The 24,943-nt window shown below is 49.6% G+C and overlaps 1 protein-coding gene across 1 annotated transcript in view; it reads right to left on the reverse strand.

The window, feature by feature from the left end:
• Positions 1 to 5,063: 5,063 nt before the first annotated feature.
• The window catches only part of NOTCH3 (notch receptor 3), a 32,588-nt gene continuing 12,708 nt past the window's right edge, over positions 5,064 to 24,943 (reverse strand). Inside the window, exons 16-32 of the mRNA XM_051972015.1 lie at positions 24,098 to 24,323; positions 23,716 to 23,917; positions 23,472 to 23,625; positions 23,199 to 23,383; positions 22,972 to 23,104; positions 22,631 to 22,888; positions 22,299 to 22,411; positions 21,628 to 22,181; positions 18,101 to 18,421; positions 15,516 to 15,670; positions 15,187 to 15,406; positions 14,813 to 14,897; positions 12,054 to 12,216; positions 11,310 to 11,614; positions 11,000 to 11,147; positions 7,295 to 7,392; positions 5,064 to 7,099 (exon numbers count right to left, since the gene is read on the reverse strand). Of these exons, the coding sequence (XP_051827975.1) occupies positions 6,023 to 7,099; positions 7,295 to 7,392; positions 11,000 to 11,147; positions 11,310 to 11,614; positions 12,054 to 12,216; positions 14,813 to 14,897; positions 15,187 to 15,406; positions 15,516 to 15,670; positions 18,101 to 18,421; positions 21,628 to 22,181; positions 22,299 to 22,411; positions 22,631 to 22,888; positions 22,972 to 23,104; positions 23,199 to 23,383; positions 23,472 to 23,625; positions 23,716 to 23,917; positions 24,098 to 24,323 (4,397 nt within the window). The 3' untranslated portion in view covers positions 5,064 to 6,022. The remainder of the gene's footprint in view (positions 7,100 to 7,294; positions 7,393 to 10,999; positions 11,148 to 11,309; positions 11,615 to 12,053; positions 12,217 to 14,812; positions 14,898 to 15,186; positions 15,407 to 15,515; positions 15,671 to 18,100; positions 18,422 to 21,627; positions 22,182 to 22,298; positions 22,412 to 22,630; positions 22,889 to 22,971; positions 23,105 to 23,198; positions 23,384 to 23,471; positions 23,626 to 23,715; positions 23,918 to 24,097; positions 24,324 to 24,943) is intronic.

Consider the following 24,943-nt stretch of genomic DNA (forward strand, 5'->3'; position numbering starts at 1 on the left):
GCTGATGGCCCCCACCCAAGACTCGGAGGGTGAGGGCCACACCTTCCAGAGAAAGAGAGAACTATGAAAACCAGTCAGGCAAATTTAAACGTAAAAGTTGGGCTTTGAGGTCAGAGGTAAACAACTGACATCTGAGCCTTCATCAGTGGCCCTAATGAGCCATCATTAAGTCCCCAAGTCTACCTATGTCTGCAGAAAATTAGAGCTGTGTCCTCGGCCTCAGCTAGGCCACTTCCACCCCCAAGTATGTCTTCTGCAGAAAACATTTCTCCCTTTCAGGACTGACCTGTCCTAGACACATTGCCCCTGGGTCCACCCTCCCAAGCTTCAGCCTCAGGTACAGAAAACATCCCTATAGAGAGAGTCTTCCCCTAGCTTCAAAGTGCCTTCACCTACCCGGGAATCCCTTTCACTTTCTCCCTAGGAAGCGGCCCCCCCCCCCCCCCGTCGCTATTCCTCGAGGCAGTTCCGTGCTCATTTCCAATAGCTCTGCTTGTTTTCATAAGGAGCAGCAATATTGGAACAAGAAGCCAGGACTTCAGTCCAGGAAACCTGAATTGGAATTGTGTCGGCTTATCAACTTTGTGGCCATGAGCAAAACTTGTTAAGTTTTCACTTCTTCATGTAAATGAATGATATGGCTCCCTTGGTTTTTTGTCGAGAAAACGCATGGTTAAGTATAAATTTTCATTGTTCCTTTTGTTGGCCGCTAGGTGGCATAGATAGAGTGGTTAGAATAACGAAGAAGAATTCAAATGGAGCCTTAAATTCCTGATTTGGTGATAGGAAGGTTTGAATTCAAAGGGTGCCTCGGACATTCAGACTGTGTGATTACCGGTAAGTCATTGGTAGCTCTCTTAGATTTACTTTTCTCATGTGCAATATTGGGGGGGGGGGGGCGGGAGGAGGAGTGGGGTAAAAGTCTTACCTTACAAGGTGATTGTGAAAATTAAATGAGATAATACAGATAAAGTACACACACACACACACACACACACACACACACACACACACACACACACACAATTTTTCCCCCTGAGGCAATTGGGGTTAAGTGACTTGTCCAGGATCACACAGCCAGGAAGTGTTAAGTGTCTGAGGTCGAATTTGAACTCAGGTCTCCTGACTTCAGAGTTGATGCTTTATCCACTATATACATATACATACATATATATATATATATATATATATATATATATATATATATATATATATATATATACACAAATCTTCCAAATTTTGTCCACAAACCTTATTCTTCTTCCTAACAACAATGGAATTGGGAAATGTACCAAAAGTTTAACAATGTACAAGTTCTAGTGAAGAAACCTTAGAAGCCATCATGTTCAATGCCCTTACTTTGCAGATGAGTAAACCAAGGTAGAGAGAGATTATGTATGATTACAGAGCAAATAACTGTCCGAGGTAGGTTTTGAAACCCAATCTTTTGGCTTCCAGACCCATCACCCAATCCGTTGTTATGCTGTCCCACCTCAGACATTCTGACCTGAGGAAATTTCCATTTCTGCTAAAGTATACTTTACTCTCTTTGTGTTATCACAAAACTTCAGAGTTTAGAAAGATATGGGGGTTCCAGGATTACAGAATTAGAATTAGAAAGGACCTGAGGCCAGATCCAGTTAGACCCTCTCACTTGACAGGGAAACTGAGGCTCAGAGAAGTCAAGTAGCTTCCTCAAGATCATGTAGGTAGAAAATGGCACAGCTGGATTTGAACTCACATTTTCATACTTCAAATCCTTCAGTCTTTCCCTTGTACTCCAAATAGTCATCCAACCACCTCTAAGACTGCCAGACCATCCCATTCCTTTAAGACTCTTCAGTTCTTGCTCCGCACACCGGCCAGTCCCCTTTCCCCCTCATGGATCTGTTTGACCGCCGTCTTCTCGTTGAAACCACTCTCAGGGTCTCCACCACGGCTACGCCCCAGACTTCCCCAGTCTCTCTGCGCCAGGCTGATGGCTCATCCCGCTTCTTAAGAAAAGTCAGGCTATCATGTCAGCCCAATCTCCATACCTGACCTGAGATCAGTCACAGTACTGCCTGTCGCTCCCTACTGCTTTAGACTCTTTCACCTGATCAGACATCCCCCCTTCAGCCGTGATAACTCTTGTAAGCTTTTGCTGGGCTCACTATGGAAAGCAATGACCTTGGGTTTCCATTGCAACACTAATCCAATATCCATTTATTAAAGTCTTACAGTGTGCTAGACACTAAGCTAGACACTCAGATACGAAGACAAAATGAAGCAGTCCCTGCCCTGAAAGAGCTTACATTTTACTTGTACACAGCTAAGTAAGTACAAAGTATATGCAAAGTAATCTGGTGAGGGCAGATAGGGAGTGAAGTGGTTAGAGTGGTAGACCTGGATCCAGAAAGACCCGAGTTCAAATCTGGCCTCAGACCCTCTCTAGTCCTGTGACCTTGAGCAAATCACTTTACCCTATTTGCCTCAGTTTTCTCATCTGTAAAATGATCAGAAGAAAAGGTCAAATCATTCCAGTATCTCTGTCAAGAAAACTCCAAAAGTTGGACCTAACTGAAAATGATTGAACAACAGTAACAAATTTATTAGTGGGAAGGGAGGGAAGATAATAAACTAGGAGTCTGAGGAAAGGCCTTGTTGGAATTGGTCCCAAAACTGTTTGCAGAGAAGCCAAGGATTCTGAGAGGCCCAAATAAGAAAGAAGGGTATTTTTGGCAAGAGGACATCTATGCAAAGGGCAGGACTTGGAATTTTATAGAGAGGACATAGCTGGCAGGACACAGTATGTGAAAGAGGTATGGGGCGGGGTGGGGGGGAGTGGACACTGAAAAAGAAGACAGAAATTATATTAAAGAGCAATTTATACCAGATTGAGGATTCTCTGCTTTATCCTAAAGGCAATGAGGAGCCACTGAAAAATTTTGAGCAATACAGTGACACTGTCAAATCTGTGCTTTCAAAATGTTTGGCAGGCATGTGGAGGATAGGCCCTCCTCCCTCCTCCTTCTAAACTATTTCCCTTTAATGATTTCATCAGCACTCGGAGTTTTAATTATCATCTCTCTGCAAAGGACTTTCAGATCTAGTTGTCTACTTAATCTCTCTCCTGACCTCCTGTCTCTTTTCTTCAGATGTCTTTTTGAACATCTTAAACTGGACTTCCTTCGGTAACCTTGAACTCAGCATGTCCAAAACAGAACTCCTGATCTTTCTCCTCAAACCCTGCCCTCACTGCTGATTTCCCTATCACTTTCAAGGGTACTACCACTCATCTGGTCACTGGTGGGCACAATCTAGGGATTATCTTCTCCTTATTTTCTCTCTTTCTCTTTCAATACTGATTGACTGTCAAGTCCTAGTTTCCCTTTTTGTCACAACGTGCATCCTCTGACATCTGTCACACGGGTACCAGTAAGTTTTCATCATCTCTCACCCCTATAATGCCATTAGTCCGCTGCTTGGGTTCTCTCCTCAGTCTCTCCCTACTCCAGTCTATTCTCCTCTCAGCTGTCAAATTGATCCTAAAACACAGTTCTGACCCGATCACCTTCTTTAGTCAATAAAGTCATACTTGCTTCTTGCTCCCTGGAGAATACATAAAATCCTGTATTTTCAAAGCCTGACCCCTTCCTACTATTCCAGTCTTCTTACACCTTATCCCATTCCATATACTCTGCAATCCAGCAACACTGACATCCTGGACTTTCCTCACACACAACACTCTCCCAATTCCAAAGGCTTCCAATGACTGTCTCCCAGACCTGGAACTCTTTCCCTCCTCCTCTCTACTTCCTGCTGGCTTCTTTCAAGCTTCTGCTGATGTCCCATCTTCTCGCCCGGTCCTCCTTAATCTTAGTGCCTTCCCTCTGAAATCACCCCCATGCTAACTACCCCATTAGGCTGTGATCTCCTTGTGGACAAGAGACTATCTCTTGCCTTTCTTTGCATTCGCAGCATTTATCACAGCACCTGGCAAAGAGCAGGTGCTTACTAAATATAGTTGACTACTGCAATAGTCCAGGTGAGAGGGCAGAGGCAAAGTGAATGGGAGAGATAAGGATAAAAGACTAGAATTATAAGGTTCATGACATCAGAAGAAAGACAAGCCATAATGGATCCCATGAAGCTGGAAAAGTCTCAGGAATAGCCCCAGGGCCCATATGAAAGTCTACTCTGCAAGCCAGCCTAGCTTTAAACTCACTTTAGCTCATCTTTAGGTTGGCCACCAGATGCTGACTGTTCGGCCATAATAGTTCTTAAAGACAGCCTACCTTGCCATAGAGGAAGTGCCCATAGATCTTTGAAAATTCCAGATCTGAAATGCCAACATCCTCTCCCCACCACGGTGCCCTCTGGTACCCCCCTGCCACCACTCCCCACTTTCCAGCAAATGGTTCTTCCCCAAGTTCAGAACTACAGCTCCAAACCCTCCATCCCTGAACCACTCACATTCCTACAATACATTTAAGAGTTTACAAGTGGCTTTGCTCACAATAGCCCAGAGAGCTAATAATAGAGGAAAATGTGGCCCAGGGGAAAGAAGTGATTTACCCAGCATGCTGCTAATCAGCACAGCTACCACTCAAACCTACATGTCCGGATGCCAATTTCAATATTTGTTCCCTCGTTCTTGCTCTTTCTCTTCTAGAGTTTTGATTAATAAGAGTTTTAACCAGAACCAGGCAATCAGGATGTTGCCTCCACAATGTTGACATGACGGGGGCAGGGGCAGGGGTAGGTACCTTTTCTCCTGACAGAAAGTGACTACTCCGATGCTATAAATCCAGATCACCTTTTCTGTATGGGACGTGTAATATCTCACCCCACTGGACCTGAGGACCCACGCCACCAGAACCCCGGGGATCAGCAATGATGGTAGCAGGCTTCCTCAGCTGGAACCGTAGGGATTTTCTGTTCCCCTCAATTGAATTTCACCCAGGTGTCAAAACTCCTAATAATGATTCTGATTCTTAAAGACTAAACTCAGGATCCAAACCATTCTGGGAGCAGCCTCCCCTTCCCAAAACCAACACACATAAACACAGAGCAGTTGACAGTTTGGTGATAACTACACTTTTATTAGGTGGTGGCAAAGGGTGGAGGGTCTGTACAATGGGGAAGGGGAAGAGAGGAGCCATGGCTCCACAGGCAGTGTAGGATGGGACACATTACAAAAATAGCCTAAAATCCTTCTATTTCTGACAAAGGGCCAGAAGAGCCCTGGGCAGTGCAAGGGGCTGGGGAGACCCTCTACCCCTATATTTACATAAAGACTTTAGTGAAATGTACAGATTTTGGGGAAACAGTGACCCACACCCACCCCAAAACTATAAAGGGAAAGGAAGCAGAGTAAGTGGGCCAATGTTTCCCTCTAAAGCTCAGGGGAAAGGACATGGTCCCTTCCCAAGCAATGCCACAAAATAAGTTACATCTGGAATGCAGTGAAGTAGGGAAGATTCCCAATTCAGGTGCTACAGTTCTTCTCCCTCCCCCTCCCCCTAATACAGGGGCTCACACACATGGCCACAGGCACCACAGGAGACGTGGTCACAGCTGTGTACTCGGTACACGGGATCTAGTGCGGCCTAAAGACCGACAGGGTCAGCCCCACGGGGGCACTGATGGGAGGGCAAAGGATGGGTTGGGGGAGTTAGCCTAGCCCCCTTTTGGGGGAGTGCAATTGAGGATGAGGATGGGGAACGGAAAGGTAGGGACCTTCTCCATATATATATTTTGTAAAAAAAAAATATAGATATAGATATAATAATAAGTTTGTTTAAATGTATTTGGTTCTATACAAAATGTAAAAAAAAAAACAAAAACACTAATGTCAGAGATAGAAAATGGAAGCCTGGAAGGAAGGCAAAGCATATGTGGGGTCAGAGAAAACAAAAGAAAGAGTGAGCAAGAAAAAACATGAGGGAGAAGTGGTGGTAGGGGGAAGGGAAACCCAGGGAGGGGCCCAGGCCCTGGCTTCTCGGACTCAGGAGCCCCAACCCAGGGTCGGTGAGCTGTCTTAGGCCAATACTTGCCTCTTGGGAGCTGGGTCAGGCCGAGGACCCAGCTGAGTCTGAGTCTGCCCCTGGCCCTGGCCCTGGGGCAGGGGGCCAGGGCCAGGATGGGGTGTCAGCAGAGCCCCCGTGGCTGGGCTGGGTGTGGAGTCAGACCAGTCTGAGAGCGAGCGGGGGGAAGGGCTGGCCCACAGTTCAGGAGACTCCGGGGATGGAGTAAGGTAGGGGTGCTCACTGGGCACCCGCAGGAAGTGTTTAGAAGGGCTGCCTCGAGCAGGAGGCACAGGACCAGTGGGTGGTGGGTACTCCTCAGCTGTTCCACCTGGTGGTAAATACTGGGGTGGGGGCTCCTTGGGAGAGACAGAGGTCCCAGGCACCAAGATCTGAGGGCCTGGGGCCAGTGGCAGGGGCCCAGGCAATAAGAAAGAAGGGCCCGGTGGGGCCAAGCTAGGGTGGGTGGTCCCAGGAGCTGGTGGGGGGAGGCGGGCCCAGTCAAAGGGCACTGCCACAGGGCTCACCAGGCCTAGGTTCACCACACAGCCCCCTGGGGGCCGTCCCAGTGCGGCCCTCCCTGTCCCCCCAAGCTGAGCCAGTGACACCGTGGCTGCATAGGGCCCATCCAAGGGGTAGCTCCCAGGGGAAGCGGGCGTCCCCCCAAAAGGCCGTGGTGAGTCCAGTGAGTCTACAGGTGACAGTGTCACAGAGCTTTCTAGCAAGGGGCCCGGGCAAGCAAGTGTGAGCTTCTTGGTACGGCCCTTGGCCCCACTGGCCCCGGGGCCGCCCTTTCCTGGGGGCCTCCGGCTCTTCTTGCTGCCACTGCCCGAAGGTGTGGGCTTGAGGCCGGGCAGGAAAGTGCCTGGTGGACAAAGCAATGGGGCCAAGCCGTGGGCACCCGGAGGACTTCGAGCTGTATTGTGCTCCTCCAGCAGGCGTACGATGTCCTGGTGTAGCCGCTCATGGGCCACATCTCGAGGCAGCCGGTCCAGGTGATCCGTGATCTCCCGGTTGGCAAAGTGGTCCAAGAGAACCTTGGCCGCCTCGTAACTGCCCTCCCGGGCCGCGAGGAACAGGGGTGTCTCCTCCTGGGGAAGAAGGGCAGACATATTGAGGATCAGAGAGGGGGCTCACGGGAGTGGTAAGGAGAGTCTAGGCAGAAGGGAAGGAAAAACGAGAGAGAAAGGAGGGGGAAAAGGGAAGATTAACAGGAGAGGGGAGAAAAGAGAATGAGAGGAGAGAAAGAAGAAAGAGGCAGGAGGCTGACTGTGCAAGCTCCTCACCTTGCTGTCCTGCATGTCTTTGTTGGCCCCGTTCTTGAGGAGGGCCACGGTGGCTTCCACATTGTTGACGGCTGCAGCCCAGTGCAGGGCAGATTTACCTGAGAATACAAAAGCCAGTGGTTCTAGCAAGGGCCTGGGGGGACACTTGACCTGATCTGTGGGGGAGGGAGAAGCCCTACATAGACAGGAGTATGAAAATATGAGAGAGAGAGACAGAGACAGAGAGAGTGTGTGTGTGCGTGAAGAGAAATGGGAGGAAGGACCCTACAACAAAGGAAACCTACTCCGTGTGGCTGGGCCCACATGCCGGCCCCCTCTAGAATGAAGAGAACTTGTATACACAAGGAAGGAGAGCTTCCTTCCCTCATATACTCAGGGGGAATTTTGTGTCACCTTCATATTCCGCATTGATCTGAATATAGGATGTCCTTCTTTCTATGCTTATTTAAACTTGGGTAGCACTGAGCTCTGCTTAATAAATATCTGTAGAATCAGTTGCATAAAAGCTGGTGCTTGGAGTTAAATTTCCATGAATATCAATGCAGCTAGTGGACCAAGGACCAGCCTAAGAGTCAGGAAGTCTTGAGTTCAAATCCTCCCTCGGAGACTCTCAGAACGTAAACCTCTTAGTATCCCAGGAAACTCCTTAAGACCCATAAAAAAGTTGCTCATATTCAATAACAAGGGGAATTTCTTTACTGGAAGTTCCTGATATCAATGAAATCACAGATATGTCTAGATCAAAAACAAACAACAAAAACAATAACAAAACCCCTCAAAACCAAATATATTTTTCTTTTTCAAAGAGATCTCATCTTAGGGGCATAAGCTCAATATTTTAAGGTAATCTAAGCTCAGAATAATTTCCTGTGTTTCATATAATATCTGGATATCACCAAACTGTAACAACAGGATTCTGGAAGACCACTAATGGTCCAAGATCTATGAACTCTGGAAAAGAAATAACAATATTGATGGCTAGCATTTGCCTAATAATTTAAGGTTTGCAAGAGGCCTGATAAATGTTATCTCATTTGATCCCTACAACAACCCAAGAAAAAGATTCTTGGCATTTACTTGGTACCAAATGAGGAGGGGCTGTGAACAGAAAATACATATTACATTAAAGTACAACATGGCATTAATAGCATTCAGAAATAACACGTAAAGAGAGCTAGCAACAAACCCAGCTGGACAACTGTACAAACTGTACAAACTCGAGATCAAAATACAAGGGAGCAACTTTGACCTCATAGGAATCAATAGGGCCTGGTAAGCTGAGATTCAGGATTGAAATTCTCTGCACAGATCAGCATCATTCAAAAGAGACAAAATAAAATTGGGCAGTGGAGTAGGATGCTTTATTAAAATTTAATCATATAAAGAAGCAGTCATCTGCTAGATGAAGTTGGCTTCCAAAATAGGAAATCCAGAGTTCAAATCCTACCTCTAACACACACTGGCTATTCAATAAACTAAGTTTACTTAACTTCTTGATGCTCTGGACATCTTTTTTTTTGGTGGGGGGAGCCACTGGAATTAAATAATTTGTCCAAAGTCACATAGCTGATACGTGTCTGAGGTTAAATTTGAACTTAGATTCTCCTGACTCTTGGGCCTGTGCTTTCTATCCACTATCACTTAGCTACTTCTCCCTAGACTTTACAGAATGTTGTAGAATGAGTTCATACTCAGGCAGATGTTGGACAACAGAAAACTACCAGACAAGTGAATAGACAGATAAGAAATATATAGATATAAATGAATGTTTATTAATTCCCCCCTAAAAAAGAACAGGTACCTGATTGATGATATGTATTGGTGGAGGGAGTTTCCCTACTGGGAATTCCTCACATCAATAAAAATCAAAGTCCCTCCCCCTAACCAAAAAAAAAATCCTCATATGAAGAAATCTCACAATTTACATTAGGGAATTAATGTATGGACTACAAGGTAGAGAACATCTGGGTGAGGATCGATGAAGTGAGAAATAGCAACAATATTTCTATAGAAGTATGCTACAATCCACCCACACAGAAGAAAGAACTAGATACATTCTGGAGATAAAATATCAATCTGGCAGTGAGGAATGATTCTATAATGTCCTACGACATCTTGTGGAACTCCCTTTGCCAAAAGCAGAACAGCTGATGTCCTTATGATTTTCTTAATGATTATTTAATTCTTCAAAAGGTAGAGGGAGAAACAAGAAGGTTGGCCGCTATCCTGAACTTGATTCTAAGCAACAAGAAAGAACTGTCTTTTAAAGTAGAGACTGATGATAGAAACCTTGGGGACAAGTCACCCCTTTGCTTTCGATAACACTAGCTTGTATCTCCTAAATAGGAGGGCAGCACTTTTTAATGCAAACCTACCCTGGAATTACAATAGGTTCGGAGAAAGGAAAAGAAGCAGAAGACATTTAGTTATGGACTTTGTTTCCCTCTTACCCAACCATAATGAATGCTAACTACTGGATGAATGGATGGATGGATGGATAGATAACTCAATCCAGTGGCTTAAAATTCTAAGATGAAGTTGTCCTAAGAGGAATGAAAAACTCTCAAGAATTCTGAAGGCACAGAAAAAAATGACTGGGATGGGAAAGAAAAGAAGGCTAATATGAATGCAAAGAGGGATATGCCTTAGACATGGTAGACTTTGACTTCAGAAAAACGTAATAATATCATCTCTGAGGATATGTGCTTGGATGGTGAAGGATCCCAAGAACTGGCCCTACAAGAATCAATTGAAGCACTTGGGGAAAAGAAAGGCTTAAGGGTGGCTATAAGGAAAGCTGTCAGCTGTCCACAAATATTTCAAAATCTGTCATGTGGGAAAGGAATAAGCCTGGTTCTGCTTGGTTCTGGGAGCAAAATATGGAGTAATAGGAGGAAGTTAGAGGGAAGCAAAGTTTGGCTTGATGTAAGGAAAATTTTCCCAATAAATTAAACTAACCTCAAATAGGACAGGCTAGTTCCTCTAAGGGTATTCAAGCAGAATTTGATGACTAAATGCACATGTTGTAGAACAGCAAAGGAGCCATTAAATCCTGGCCACTGGGATCCCTGGGGTCCCCACAATGACTTAGTTTTAAAATGTAATATTATCTGTGTTTTATTGTATTTTTTATTTATTTTGTTAAATGTTTCCTAATGATAATTTAATCTGGTTCTGGCCACACTCAGGAGTATCGCGGGCCATGGACAATCAACAGCTGTGTATCAGACAGCTTTAGAATGAGTTCATACTCAGGCACAGTTTGGACAACAGATAACTAGGCAGACAAATAGATAAGAGAAATATACAGATACAGATAAATGTTTGCAATGATAATAGGTAGAGACAGATACAGAGGTAGAGATGGTTATAGATGAATATAGGTGAGATAGAGATGGAGGAATAGATATAAAGATAGATAAACAGATGGATGGACAGATGTTTAATATTTAGTTTCTGAAATCCCTGGAAGCAATAAAGTACAGTGGAAAGATGATTGGATTTGGAGTCAAAGTGTCTGGAAGCCAAAGCCTAACATTGGGTAAATCACCTTACTTCCATTGGCCTAAAGTTTTCTCATCTGAAAAATAAAGGAAATGAACTAAATGACCTCTAGGAACACTTAAGGCTCTTATATGTGGTCCTTCCTTTTCTCTAAACTCCTGTACCCCATCTCCCCCCTCCTCTCCCAGGGTCCAACGATACCTAGTTCATCCACAGCATTGACATCAGCATGGCAGGCAATGAGTTCCTCCACCATACCCTCGACAGCCAGCCGGGCAGCCAGGATCAGGGCTGTTGAGCCATCTGCCATACGGGCATCCAGGTCCGTGGAACGGTTTCGGATCAGGATCTGAGACACCAGATTCGGGTGGTTAGAGTCAAGCCCAAGGGAATTCCCAAGATGTCCAGGTCCCCGTCCCTTTGGAATATCATCTGCCCCACGAAAGGCAAAAGAAGGACGCCTCCCCGTGCCGTGCACCCAAGCATGCGCCCCCCTGGTGCTGCAGCCCACCTGGAAGACACCCTGGGCATCGGCAGTAACTGCTGTGTGCAGGGGGGTACGGCCTGTGTGGTCCTGGGCATTAGTGTCAGCACCAGCATCCAGCAGGCGCTTAGCAGCATCGGCCCGAGCATAGCGAGCAGCCAGATGCAGGGCAGTCTCTCCCGTCCTGTCAGTCTGAGCGCCGAGCTGAGCCCCCTGGCAGATCAGATCTGAGATGATGTTGGCTGGAGTGTCTTCGGCTTCCTCGGTATCCACCAGCACGGGCTCCAGTGCTCCCCCACAGAAGGAGGCCAACATCAGAGGGGTAAAGCCATCTAGGAGAGAGGGCCCCGAGCCGGACATCAGAGGGCTGGTCCCTGGGAAGACCCTTCACCCAACCGCATTGGCCTTGTCTACACATCCCCACAGGCCCTGAGAATATTCCCCCAAATCTTTTTACCATCAACAGACACAGGGAGTCTGGTTCCCCCAGAAAACTCTCCCATAGCTTTCTCCCCCATCTCACACATTACTTTGGGGAGTCTAGATGGGAAACGTAAAGCAGCCCCCTGCCCTCACACTTGGGTAAAGCAGGCTCCTCTTGGATATGTCAGCCACACATGGACAAACCCACCTCTCCTTTCCCCAAAGCCTCTTGCCACGCTCTCAGGGGCTCAGGGAAGCTCAGGATAGAAGAGGTTAGGGAGGAGTAGATTGGAAAGGCGGTGACAAGAGAGGGGGCCCAAGGAAGGGTGAGCTTGTCTCCATGCCAACCTGGACCTCGCACATTGACGTCCATGCCATCTGCATCGAGGTCACCCTGGGGTGGTGTTAGTGCCATGGCCGGGGGCACCCGAATGTCAGCTGCAACAAGGTGGTGCTGAGTCCACTGGCGGCAGTCCACGGGATCCTCAGCCCCACTCCCAGGTTCTTCCACCTGCAAACAAAGTGGGGGAAGGGAGGGGCTGAGCAAGGAGAAGTGCCTTGTTCATCATACCCATTTACAAACAAGACTATGAGAAAGAACCCATGGCTTTCAACAGAATCATGGCCAAAGAGAACCATGATATAAACAAAGTGAAGAATCTCTGCCCTCAAAAAAAAAGCAAGAGCCAGAGTCTACAGTGGGACTCCAGGATGGCCAGCCCTAGAACCCAAAGGGGAATCTCTGAAGCAAGGCCAAGAACAGCTCTCCTAGAAGGCTGCTGGATGGCTCAATGGAGAGAGTCTTGGGTTAGAGTTTTAGCTCTCCCAATCTCAATTTACCCAGAGGAAAAATTAGGATGACAATAATAGCATTTCTCCCAAGATGAAATAAGATTACATCCATAAAACGCTTTGCAAGCTTTAAAGTGCTATATAAACGTGGGCTATTAAGTAAAAGAAAATTATCAAGAACAGAAATGCTCTGAAGCACAGACAAGATATGCAGGGAATAGGAGAGTCAGGATTCAAACCCAGAAAACCAGGTCCTCTGTCCCAAAATGCATCGTCCTGACTTCACTGCTTAAAGAGATCATACAGCTAGGAACCTTCTGAGGCAGAATTTGTATTTGGATCTTTCTAACTTTAAGTCTGGAGTTCTGTTGCCTAACCATCAGGATCATCTCTCCCACTGGGTGTCCCTGAAGTCACACAGTAAGGGACTGGAAACTGCCGACCAGGCTGTGTGTGTGCTTTTGAAAGTAACAGGATACGGGATGAATCACTCTTTGCAAGGGCTGAGTTCCATGTCAGAGTACCACAGGATTCTCCCCAGGGAGAGAACGCAGAGATCTAATCTGATGCCTACAGAAGAGGCAGCCTGTTTCCATGTCTCCCTCCAAGAGGTCATCCAGTCTCTGCTCAAAGACTTCCTTGGATGGGAAGCCCATTACTTATCCCAGACAGCTCATTCCAGCCTGGAAAAGCATCGACTATTAAGCTCTGCCTTACTTCTCAGGGAAGACACAAGACCCAACCCCTTCTCCATTGCTCCTTCCCTATGTCGGTCTCACACAAGAGCTGTGAGGAGGCAAGACTCCGAATCTTTGGCGGCCTTGAGGAAGAAGGATTCAGACACAGCTTGGATTTGCCAGCAAGGGACAAGCCCCATGCTCAGACCAAAAGAAAACCAGACTGTGGAAAGAATCAGGTTTCATGAAGCTAAAAATCTGAGAAAACAGCAAGGAAGAGGAAGAAGGAAAACACAAGGTAACTTGAAGCCGAAGTAACCTGTGAGGCCTAGAGAGGCATCTCCTTTTCTTTTTCAGGAGCTAAAGGAGTCCCCAGAGGTCAAAGAGAAAGTAAATTAAGACCTAGAGCCAAAAGGGAGAAGGGAAACTTGGGTTCCAAGTAGTTCAAGCCCTACCAGTAGCTCTTTATAGTGAAGCTAATGAATGAGGCTAGGGCTGGACAGGATGGAGATAAAGACAAGACCAAGTGGGCACAGAGGACACTACTGGGGCCTGAGCTACATCTATCCCTGCTACCAGCCTGGATATGGTGATTATCACACACTCAATAGATCAGCTCTCCACAGAGAGAACCCCAGAGAGCTAGAACCCTAACCTCCCCAAGGGGCAGGGACGAGCAGCCAGCCCTTCCAGAATTCACTCATCTGCCCTATGATGTCTTAGAGATTCAAGCCTGTGGGACTCTCTCCTTTTGTATGTCCCCCTGTTCCCCCGGAGCATACATAGAGCTCTTGCTTTAGGGAAGCAGCTTATGCTACAGACCTCCAAGTAAAGTGGTTATTATGAAATGCAAATTTGCCCATGTACTTGGGAAGGGAGGGGAGGAGGCAGGCAGAAAAGGGGTTTCAGGCTCATGGAGGGAGGGGGCTGGCACACAGCTTAAGCACATATAGAGACTGGGGACAGAAAAGCAAGAGCAGCAAGAGGACACATGGTCAGGCCACAAGGAAGCCTGACCAGAAACAAGAAGAACTTTATGAGTAAGAGGGGGATGGCATATAGGGACCAGAAATGGACAGACAGGAAAGAATGGCTAATAGGAGAGAGATAGAGGAACAAACTTGGGTGGGCAAAGCAGGTCAAAGGTCTCTCTCAGACTGCAGATCTTAAGCCAAGCCCCAATCCAATGGTGGCAGCCTCTCCATGCGTCCGTTCGTCTGCTTTCACTTGGACAGGATTTGTTTTTTTGGAGAGGGGAGGAAGGAAAAGGAAAGGCCTGCAGAACACCAAACCAAGGGGTAGGAGCAGACAGAGCAGACAATCCGACACAAAAGTTAACAGATTTTGTGTGGAATGCAGATTTCTTTCAGAATTCTTTGCCTAAAGTTGAATTTGCATAATGCAGACTGCCCTAAAGCTAGAGGTGTCTGTATAAGAAAGGAGAACAGCCTGGACAAGCTGTGTACCTTTGGAGACAACAAGGCAAGGGCCAGATCCTCAGAGAAGCTGGGCTGTAAGGCTCTAGGGACACTGAGGCAGTTTGGGGAAGTGGCCAAAGAGCAGACAGAGGACTGTGGGCTTGAAGAATAGAGATGAGGAGAGGATGAGGGGCAGGCAGAGCTGGGAAAGGGTCAGCACCTTCAGTCTCTTGGCCTCAGGACACTCTGTGTCCATCCAGTCTTCCGACGGCTCTCCCATCAGGCTCTCTCCTTTGGTCATGTTCCTACAGAAGACAAGACATTCATTCAAGGAGGTCCATGTTGGATGGCACTGGGACCCCAAGGGAAATGAAGCATACTGGGTAGAGGCCAGGGTACCCACACTGGGAGAGCACAATGTTTTTGGATCAAATCAGAAGATGGCACTTGAAAACTAGAGGTCACAGAAGACTCAGGTGCATGAGGTGCTAAGGGAGTGTGTCCTGGAGGAAGAAGATGATGAAGGGGAGACAGAGGCTGTCACAGAGGATGGAACTGGGAAGAAGGAGACACAGGGGAGGTCAAGGCTCTCACTTCATGCCCAGGGCATCCTGGCCCACAGGCTCCCGCCGGCCCTTGTTGGCCCCAGACGACTCCTTGTTGAGTGAGAAGCCCTCAGGGAACCACAGGGTGCTGTGCTCACGCTTCCTTCGAGCAACCAGGACGCCCAGACCTAAGGTGACGAGAATGACGGCCCCGACCACCAACAGCGGGAGCAGGCGCAAGCTGGGCTCGGGGGGCTGCAGGGGCTCACCTAGAGAGAGGGGAAAACTCTCTGACTGGATGCCCTCCCCATGGCTCTCCAGCCTTGCCCCCTGCCACGCTGCCTCCTCTGCCCTTGCCACTGCCCCACCATGTCTCACCCCGAACAGCCCGAAGCGGGTAGGGGAAGTCCAGCCGCTCCACAGCAGACAGGGCCCCCAGGTAGTCAGCAGCACTCTGGGCATCCGGGAAGCAGTGGTTACTCTCGGGCGTCTGGAGGCACAGGCGATTGTCTATTTCCAGCATTACCACTGAGCTGGGGACAAAGAAGAGGGAGGGCAGTGAGATGGGGGAGAAGAGGGGTGCTGAGCACCAAGCGGGGGGGGGTGGGGAGCAAGAGGAAGAAGAAAGAGAAAGACAAAGCTGGGTTCCAGAGGGGGAGGTGAAGGGTGGTAGAAAATCATGAAGTGGGGAGGGAAGGAAGGAAGAGATGGGGAGATGGGCAGAGCAGATCCATGGGAGATGATGGGCTGAGAGGGAACGGGGAGATGGGGAGGTGGACAGAGCACAGACAGGGAACGGATGGGAGGAAAAGGGAGAGAAGGGAAGAAATGGGAAGGTGGGCAAAGGACAGATAGCAAAAGGATGGTGGGAGAGGGGAGAGAAAGGAAGAAATGTGGGTAGAGCAGATACATGGGAGGTGATGGAAAGAAAGGGAGGGGAGAGATGGGAGGTAGGCCGAGCACAAATAGAGATGGGAGGAATGATGGGGACAGAGAGGAAAGGGGAAGGAGAGGAGAAATGAGAAGTTAAAAGCAAGATCACAAAATCAATCTCAAAGGAAGAAGACCAACATGAACTGCCCAGAAATTTCTTCAGTATCCTCATTCACCTCTAACCTAAAGCCAAAAGTGACAGTGAAGCTGCTCCTTCTACTGAGGATCCCTTTCCACTTTGTTTAAGTTCAAATTCCAAGTATCAAAGAAATTTCAGCTGGAAAAAACGCTTAAAGATGATCTAGCCCAACTCTCTTATTTTACAGAAAAAAACACTGAGGCTGAATAGATACCACCCAAGGTACCCAGAAGCCCCACCAGCAACTGGACCTGGCTCCCCTGATTCCATATAAAAATGCTCTTCCTGTAGTGTCCCTTGAAAGAAAAGACTTCCTGACATTGAGCCACAATTTGCTTCTCTCTGGGTATTCATTATTGTTCCCTGGTTCAAATCCTTGGGGCTGAGCAGAACAAGGCTAATCCCTCCTTTCTCATACAACAGCCTTTCAAATACTTGAAGATCATCAGCATCTCAGGTTCTCTGAGTCTTTTCTCCTCCCGTTTAAACATCCCCAGTTCTTCTGACTGATGTCACCCTTCTCTCCATGCTCATGCCCTAATTGTTAGATGCTATGAGGGTGGAAAAGTACTTTATATCCAAGATCTCATTTGATCCCCATATGATAAAAGCAATAGAAATTATTTGCCCAAATTTGAATCCAAGTCTTTCCTGGTTTTCCCAATCTCCCTGAAACCTTCCCCTCCAAAATTTATCCTGCATACATGGCATGTATATAATTGTTTGCACAGTTGCTTTAGAATGTTAAGTTCCTTGAAGGCAAAGACTGGTGCCTTTCCTTTGTGTGGCCAACACAGAGTAGTGTGGCACATAGTAGGTACTTTAATAAATGCTTGTTAACTTGCCTTCACTTCAGGTCTAATAGTTTTCTACTTGATCATGTTGCCTCTCTACTAATTCATGTCCTTCTCCCACTATGATACCCAGATCTGAACACAATCCAGAATAGGATGGGATTGTTACTCTCTCCAGTTCTCAGTATAGCCAAAAATAGCATCTGCTTTCTTAGCAGCTGACTCATTTTAATCAGAGAATTCACTAAAATACCCAGATTTTTTCAAAGGAACTGTGAGCTAACTACACTTCCGCCATCTTGTACGTGTGAAGTTGATGTTTTCAATGGAAGTCTAAGACCTCACATTCACTGATGTTTGGTTTCATTTTCCTACATAAAGCCCAACATTCTGGTCTATGAGATGAGCCCTCCTAGCTTAATGTCATCTATAAATCTGATAAACATGTCATCTCAGCCTTCATCCAAGTCAACAGCACAGAGCCAAGCACAGATCCCTGGGGACCTTCTGCCTCTGGGGACATTCCTTCCAGTTGACACAAAGATGTTAATCTACAATTATGTTACATTCTCTACCTCCAGCAGAACGAATGCTTCTTGAGAGCAGGAACTGCGCCAGTTTTATCTTTGTACGATTAGTACTTAGGTATGTAACAGCCACTCAGTGTAAGTGAGCATTGGATTAAACCAAACTGTTGGAAGAGGAAGAAGATGAGATGAGGGGCAGAGCCATGTGGGGAGAAGGAAAAGGGGGGGGGAATAGAAAACTTTTAGCAAGAGAGGAGATGGGAGATAGAGGACACTTCCAAGAAGAAAGGGAGTAAGGGAGAGATGGGAGGCAACAAGCAAGGAGGGGAAGAATAATGAGGAAAGAGTAAAAATGAGTGAGGAAGGAATAAAAACAAGTGAGGAAGGAAGTAGAGGGGGAAGAAAAGAAAAAGGAGAAGTTAATGGGGGTGTATAATGGAACAAATAAGGAAGTGGATAAGGATCAGGGACTCATTTCCCCCCCCCCCCAGCACAAAGGAGGAGCAGGGAGAATTTGGATGGCCAAAGCAATGGGAGCCAGTGGGCACCAACCCTCCCATCATCACTCACCCAATGATCTCAGGGGCCAGCTCCCGGCTGGGACGTCCACCTGGCCTGTGGTAGGGGTAGATCATAAGGTTGCCATGGGCATCTCGGCGAAAGCGCAGGGCAGTGCGCAGGATGGCGCTGAGGCGCTGCAAGAAGTCAGCGCTGGAACGGAGAAGCTCTTCTGGGGGAAGCAGCACCGTGAGCACTAGGACCCCCTTGGCCAGCAGCTCTGGCACAGCCCCCGCACAGTCCAGCCCGTCCCAGCCACATTCCTCCGTGTTACAGCCCTGGTCACAGCGCCCATCAGCAAAGTGGTCTGAGCAGTATTTCTCATACACGGGACTGAGGAAAGAATAAAGTGCACAGGGAGAGCCAAGTCAGGAGTGATGGGGTCTCAGGCCACACGCTGGTCCCCCTATAAGGGACCAGAGGAAAACCACAGAGAGGATGGGGGGCAGTCAGACCATGGGGGAAAATGTGCCGGCATCATGTTCCCTGTCACTATAGAGCCTCAAGCAGAGGCTGGACAACCTCTTCTCAAGAAGGCTGCAAACCAAATTTTAACTTTATATAATATTGCACAAACCTCCTCCCCTCCGTCACTCAGTTTCCTCACATGTAAAATGAAACCACTGGGATTGGACAGTTTCTGAAGCCCGTTCCTTGACATTCTACAACTCTAATGCCAAAATGGAAGGTAACTGAAAAGTGAATGATTAAGTTAGGGTTTCTTCTGGTAATGAATTTCTATTAGGGAGTGTGGGTATCACAGGCCTGAAACTTGAAATAAGGTCAGGAACAGTTCTCCTCTAAAATGAAAATTCAGAAGTGTCGTTATGGAACAGAGATTGGGATGAGACTCTCTCATCCTCCATCTCTACTCCCCAGAGATAATCACTCTCTTTGCCTTAGACTGATGTCCTGGAATCCCAATGGGGGAGCTGGGGAGGTCTACCTAAAAAAGCAGGTAGTCATGGGGGATGTTTCCTAGCAAGAGAAGACTGGTCACCCAAGGAAAGCTTTTGCTGGTCAGTCACATCCAACTTTTTGTGACCCTACAGGAGGTTTTCTTGGCAAAGATAAGGGAGTGGTCTGTTATCCCCTTCACCAGTCGATTAAGGCAGAGACTAAGTGACTTGCAGGGTCACACAGCTAGGAAACATCTGAGATCACATATGAATTCAGCTTCTCCTGACTCTAAGTCCAGTGATCTATCCACTGAGCCACCCAGCTACCTTTGAAATTGTCAGGCTGTGTCCAGGGCAGCCTAAGGAGGAACCGGGGAAGAATGTTTGTCTTTGACGGCTAAGAGTCTCTTAGTCACTTTTCTTCCCTGTTGCTACCTAGTTCTGTGACTTTGAATAAGCCATTTTCCCATCTGTGAGTTGCCTACATCATCTGTAAGACAAGGTCAGTGATCTCGGGGGCCCCTAAACCACTTAGTGCTGTTGTGAGAAAAGCACTTTACTCTGTAAAAGTGCTATTAAAACATGAATGATCTCTACTTAGGGGCAGGCTCCCTCCAGCTGGAGACAAACCATAAAAATTCAATCCCTAAACTGAGTAAAATTTATAAAAAATAAAAGCCATGTCCCAAATGATAAATGAGCAAAAGATATAATCTGTGCCAAAAGGACTATAAATTCATGCATATTCTTTGACTCAACAATACCATAAATACCAAAAGAAATTAGGGGGGAAAAAAGGAAAATTGCTTATATATACAAAATTATTCATAGTAGTATTGTCTTGGGGCAAAAAACCCCCACAAATTGAGGGGATGCCCATCAACTGGGGAATGGCTCAATAATTCTGTGATATATTTGTGGTAGAATATTATTGTTCTATGGGAAATGATGAGTAGGAGGGTCTCAGAAAAAAAAATTTGGAAAGTCCTCCATGAACTAAAGCAAAGTGGAATGTGCTCTATACAAAGTAATAGCAATGTTCTGGGATGACCAGCAAAGAATGACTTTGCTATTCTCAGTATTCTCAATCATCCACGACTACTCTAAAGAACTTATGAAAAATCCTATCCATTTCCAGAGAAGGAACTGATTGTGTCTCAATACAGACTGAAGCATTCTCTTTCTCTCTCTTTCGTTTTAACTGTTTTTCTTGAGGGTTTTTATTTCATTAGGGTGGGACATCTACGTTTTCTTTCACAATCTGACTTTTATGGTTTCTTTCTTAATTATGGGTTGGAATAAGGGACATAACCTAGAACTCAAAAATGAAAAAAAAAATGTTGTTTTGAATATAACTGGGGAAAATATGGAAGGAAGGGAGGAAAGAAGGAAGAAAGGAAGGGAGGGAGGGAGGAAGGGAGGGAAGGAGGGAAGAAGAAGAAAAAGAAGGCGGAGGAGAAGGAGGAGGAGGAGAAAGGAAGGAAGGAAGGAAGGAAGGAGAAGGAAGAAGGAAGGCGGAGGAAGGGAGGGAGGAAGGAAGGAAGGAAGGAAGGAAGGAAGGAAGGAAGGAAGAAAGGAAGGCGTAGAGGAAGGAAAGGAGGGAGAAGGGAGGAAGGAAAGAAATAGCCCTCCATGACTGCCTGCTTTTATCAGGGAGACCCCCTCCAGCTGTATGTATGTGAGAGAGAAAGACAGAGACAGAAACAGAGAGAGAGGAACAGGGACAGAGACAGAGACAGTCAGAGACACAGAGAGAAGGGGAAAAATTCAATTCCTACTCATCAAATAAACTTCAGATTCCCAGGTGTCCTGAACAATAGACACCATGTACATGGAACCAAAGAGATCCATCCCCCAGTGATAAGAGAACATGGTCCAGTAGGAAGAATACTGGTTTTGAAGTGAGTGAACCTGAATTCAAATCCTGCCTCTGACCCTTAATATCTCTGGGACCTTGGACCAGACATTCAACGTGTCTGAATGTCCGTCTCTATTAAATAAGGACAGCAGGCCCCTCAGGCCCTGCCAGCTCTAAATTTATGACGCTATGACCAGTTTAGTTAACGATGATCAGTTTGTCAGAGATCAGACAGACGCTTACCTCAGGTTACCTAAAGTCAAGTCCTTGGAAGGCGAGCCCCCCAAGATGAGAGCAAGGACAGCAGAGGGGCTTTGCCTATCTCTGTCACTCCCCCGACATCTTTTTAACTGGAATACCTGAGAGCTAGACGGTAGGGACCCCAAGAGCTCCTTGCAGCTGCCACCCCAAAGCGCAAGTATTGTCGCAGGCAGGCAGACCGCTGGCTCCTTACGGAAGCCCTCCAGTGACAGGGAACCTACTACTTCTCGAGCTCATGGGCAGTTCATTGACACTGGGTAGAGTTCAGCCTCTCCTACCAGGCAAGGCTGGGGAAGGGCCAGCCCGGGGTCTTGGGGGGAGAACGAGGCCCCCACACCATAATCCTACCAGGAAACCCCCCTCACTGCACAGACCGGGCAGAGGGAGAGGGACCCCCCTGGCCGGCGGGGGGGGAGTGGCGACAGACACACAGACGGCTGACCCAGACAGCCTGAGGGCAGGCCAGAGCCTGGCCCAGGCCCGCCTGCGGAGGACGGGGGGCTGGGGGCTGGGGAGCTCACTTGCAGCCCCGTTCCTGGCTGTGGCAGTCGAAGTTGTCGTAGAGGCAGGCGGGCGTGTTGCAGGCTGGGTCACAGTGGCTGTTGTTGAAGAGGCGCCAACACTGAAGGGCCTGGCACTGGTGCCAGGGGTCATCCACGCTGAGCGAGCAGTCCCCCCCGTCCCACTGGCAGGCCGGGGAGTTACACTCCCGGTCACAGTATCTGTCCCCCCGCTTGTCCCGGCAGCTGGCTCGGGGACACTGCGGCTCCTCGGGGGGTGACAGCAAGGGTGGCAGGGCCCCACGGGCCCGCCCCTCACAGTGGGGCCCTTCCCAGCCCGGGGGGCAGAGGCAGCGGAAGAACGGGGCCTGGCTCAGCGCCCGGCAGGTGCCCCCGTGTCGGCAGGGGGAACCCAAGCAGCTGGTGTTGGTACGGAGGTGGCAGGAGGGTCCGGCCAGGCCCGGGGGGCAGGTGCAACGGGGGCCCAGAGCTGTCAGCTGGCACAAACCTCCATTGGCACAGGGCAAGTCCCGGCAGGACCGGGCCACTCGCTCACAGCTGCTGCCCCAGAATGGCTGTCGGAGAATACAGCGGTGATCAGAGAGGGGGCCCGGCATTCCCGGCCCCACCAGACCCTGGTCCCACCTTCCATCGACCCCCCGCCCCGCCCAGGAGGGGCCCGTCGCACACACCGGAGGGCAATGGCAAGTGTAGGCCAGGGGACTGTTGGGGCTTGGCTGGCACTGCCCCCCGTGCTGACAAGGCTGGGACTCACAGGGAGACACCGCAGTCTGACATCGGTGGCCTGCGGAAGGAAGGCAGGAGAACTTACAGCCAGGCTGGCTCTCCCAGCTCCTTCAGCCTGGAGCCTGAGGCTGGAGGGAAGGCGGGGGAGACCCAAAGCGTGACTAAACGGCAAGACTTTTCCCCTACGCAAACCCTGCTGCCTCCGCCCCCACTTCTATGGCCTTGGCTATTCCACGCCGTGGCCCCCGGGTCCCAGCCGTTAAAGCTCCGCCCTCACCGGTGTAGCCAGGGCGACAGAGGCAATGGAAGCCCCCGGAGGCGTCCTGCAGACAGTCGCGGGTGTGAGCGGCGTGGCAGGCTCCGGGGCCACACTCGTTGAGGTCCCCCTCGCAGCGGGCGCCCGTGTAGCCGGGGGGGCAGGTGCAGCGGTAACCTCCCACCTGGTCCACACATGTGCCGTTGTGGAGGCACTGGGGGCCCTGCTCCCCCCCGGGGGACGCTGCGCAGTCATCCTCATTGATCTCACAGAGCACTCCTAGAGGGAGGGGGGGGCTCAGCGGCTGCATCTGTCAGCCTCGCCCCCTCCCAAACGCCCCCGCCCCAGCCTCCCGGCCTTACCCAGGGTTCCCGGAGGGCAGGAACAGAGGTAGCGGCCCACGAGGTCGATGCAGGAGCCCCCGTGCTGACAGGGCTGAGACTCACACTCGTCCACCTCGATCTCACACTTGTTTCCTTCGTAGCCAATGGGGCACTGGGGCCGTGCAGGAGAAACAGTGAACGCGCTTCTGACAGACGGCCCCGCCAGCCCCCTTCCAGCCCCCCGTCCTCCCCAGCCGGCCGCTCACCTCACACACGAAGCCCCCCACGTAGCTCCGGCAGGTGCCGCCGTGTTGGCAGGGCTGGACGCTGCAGTAATCCACCTCGTGCTCGCAGTAGCTTCCCGTGTAACTGGCCGGGCACAGGCAGTGGTGGGTCCCGCCCGAGTCCACACAGCGGCCCCCGGCCTGGCACAGCTGCTGCAGCCTCACCCCTGGTGGGGAGCCCGGAGTCAGCCCTGCGGCCGCCCCCCACCCCCCGCGCGTCCCCGCGCCTTCGGCCCTTCCCCAGGAAGACCTCACCTTTCTTGGCCGCAGCTGCCCGGCAGGAAAGGCTGGGGACGTCACAGAAGTGGCCGCTCCAGCCGGGAGGGCAGTGGCAGGAGAAGGTGGGTCCCGTCTGGGTACAACGGCCTCTGTTCTGGCAGGGCGCCCGGCCGCACCAGTCCACCAGCATCTGGAGGAGGCAGCCCCTTCAGGGTCTGGGCCCCTCCTCCCGAGAGGAGAACGGCCCCCTCCCCTGCCCCGGCCCCTCCCCAGCTCTGACCTGGCACTGGGCGCCGGTGTAGCCGGGGAGGCAGGCGCAGCGGTAGCCCCGGGGTTCATCCAGGCAGGTGCCCCCGTGTTGGCAGGGCCTGGAGTGGCAGGCGCCCACTTCTCTCTGGCAGTGGGGGCCGGTGAAACCCGGCCGGCACAGGCAAGTGAAAGCGTTCACCCCGTCCACACAAGTGCCTCCGTTGAAGCAAGAGCTGGGAAAGGGGGAAGGGAACGTTAGTGGCCCCGGGCCCCCACGCCTCTGGTGACCCCCTTTATGCCACAGGCCGCGGAGGCCCGAAGCCGCAGCAGGGCCCAGGCCAGATCCCAAGTCCAGGGCTCTTCCCGTTAGCTCCCCCGTCTCCCCGACCCTTCCCCCCGACCCCTCAGCTCACCTTTCACTGCAGTCGGGGAGATCTCGCTCGCAGCGCAGGCCCCCGTAGCCGGCGGGGCAGGCACAGGTGAAGGAAGCCACGTGGTCGGAGCAGGTCCCGGGACCGCAGGGACTGCTCTGACACTCATCGATGTCCAGGGCACAGCGAGGGCCCGTGAAGCCCGGGAGGCAGGCACAGGAGAAGGAGCCCACGCCGTCCCGGCAAGAGCCGCCATTCAGACAGGGGTCTGGGGGGGAAGGGCACAGGGCTCTCGAGGGTCTGCCCCAGGTGGCTCAGGACCCTGTCTCCACTGGGAGCATCCCCTCCCACTCCACCCCATCCCCCTGGGAATTCTACCCCCTTGTCTGAAAGAAAGTTGTCACCGTATCTGTGGCCCTCATCTCAGCGGTGTCCAGCAGGTCTTATAAACACTCAACTCCCCTAATGGGCATTTATTTGTCTTTTGTTCTGAGGCAGGAGAGAAAGCCTTGGAAAACCCAGGTTTAGGTCACAACTTAGACACTAACTACATGGCCCTGAGCAAATTATTCAATCGGCCAAAGCGATTTCCTCACCTACAGAACAGACAACACTTGGCTGTTCCCTCATCCCCAACAGACACTAGCTACGTGGTGGCCCAGACAGTCGCTTCTCCTTGCCTCAGTTTCCTTATTTGTAAAATTAAAATGTAAAAAACAGCACCTCCCAGTGCTGTGGTGAAGATCAACTGAGACAGTAATCGTAAAGTGCTTAGAACAGGGACTAGCGTTTGGTAAGCGCTATTTAAACGTTCGCTATTACTTTGTTGGGAGAGACACAGGAATGGCCCAGAGAACAAAAAATAAGGCAGGGTTCGAAGCAAGCCCT

This window comes from Antechinus flavipes, chromosome 1 (genome assembly GCF_016432865.1).
Source record: "Antechinus flavipes isolate AdamAnt ecotype Samford, QLD, Australia chromosome 1, AdamAnt_v2, whole genome shotgun sequence".
In the NCBI taxonomy this organism is placed as follows: Eukaryota; Metazoa; Chordata; class Mammalia; order Dasyuromorphia; family Dasyuridae; genus Antechinus; species Antechinus flavipes.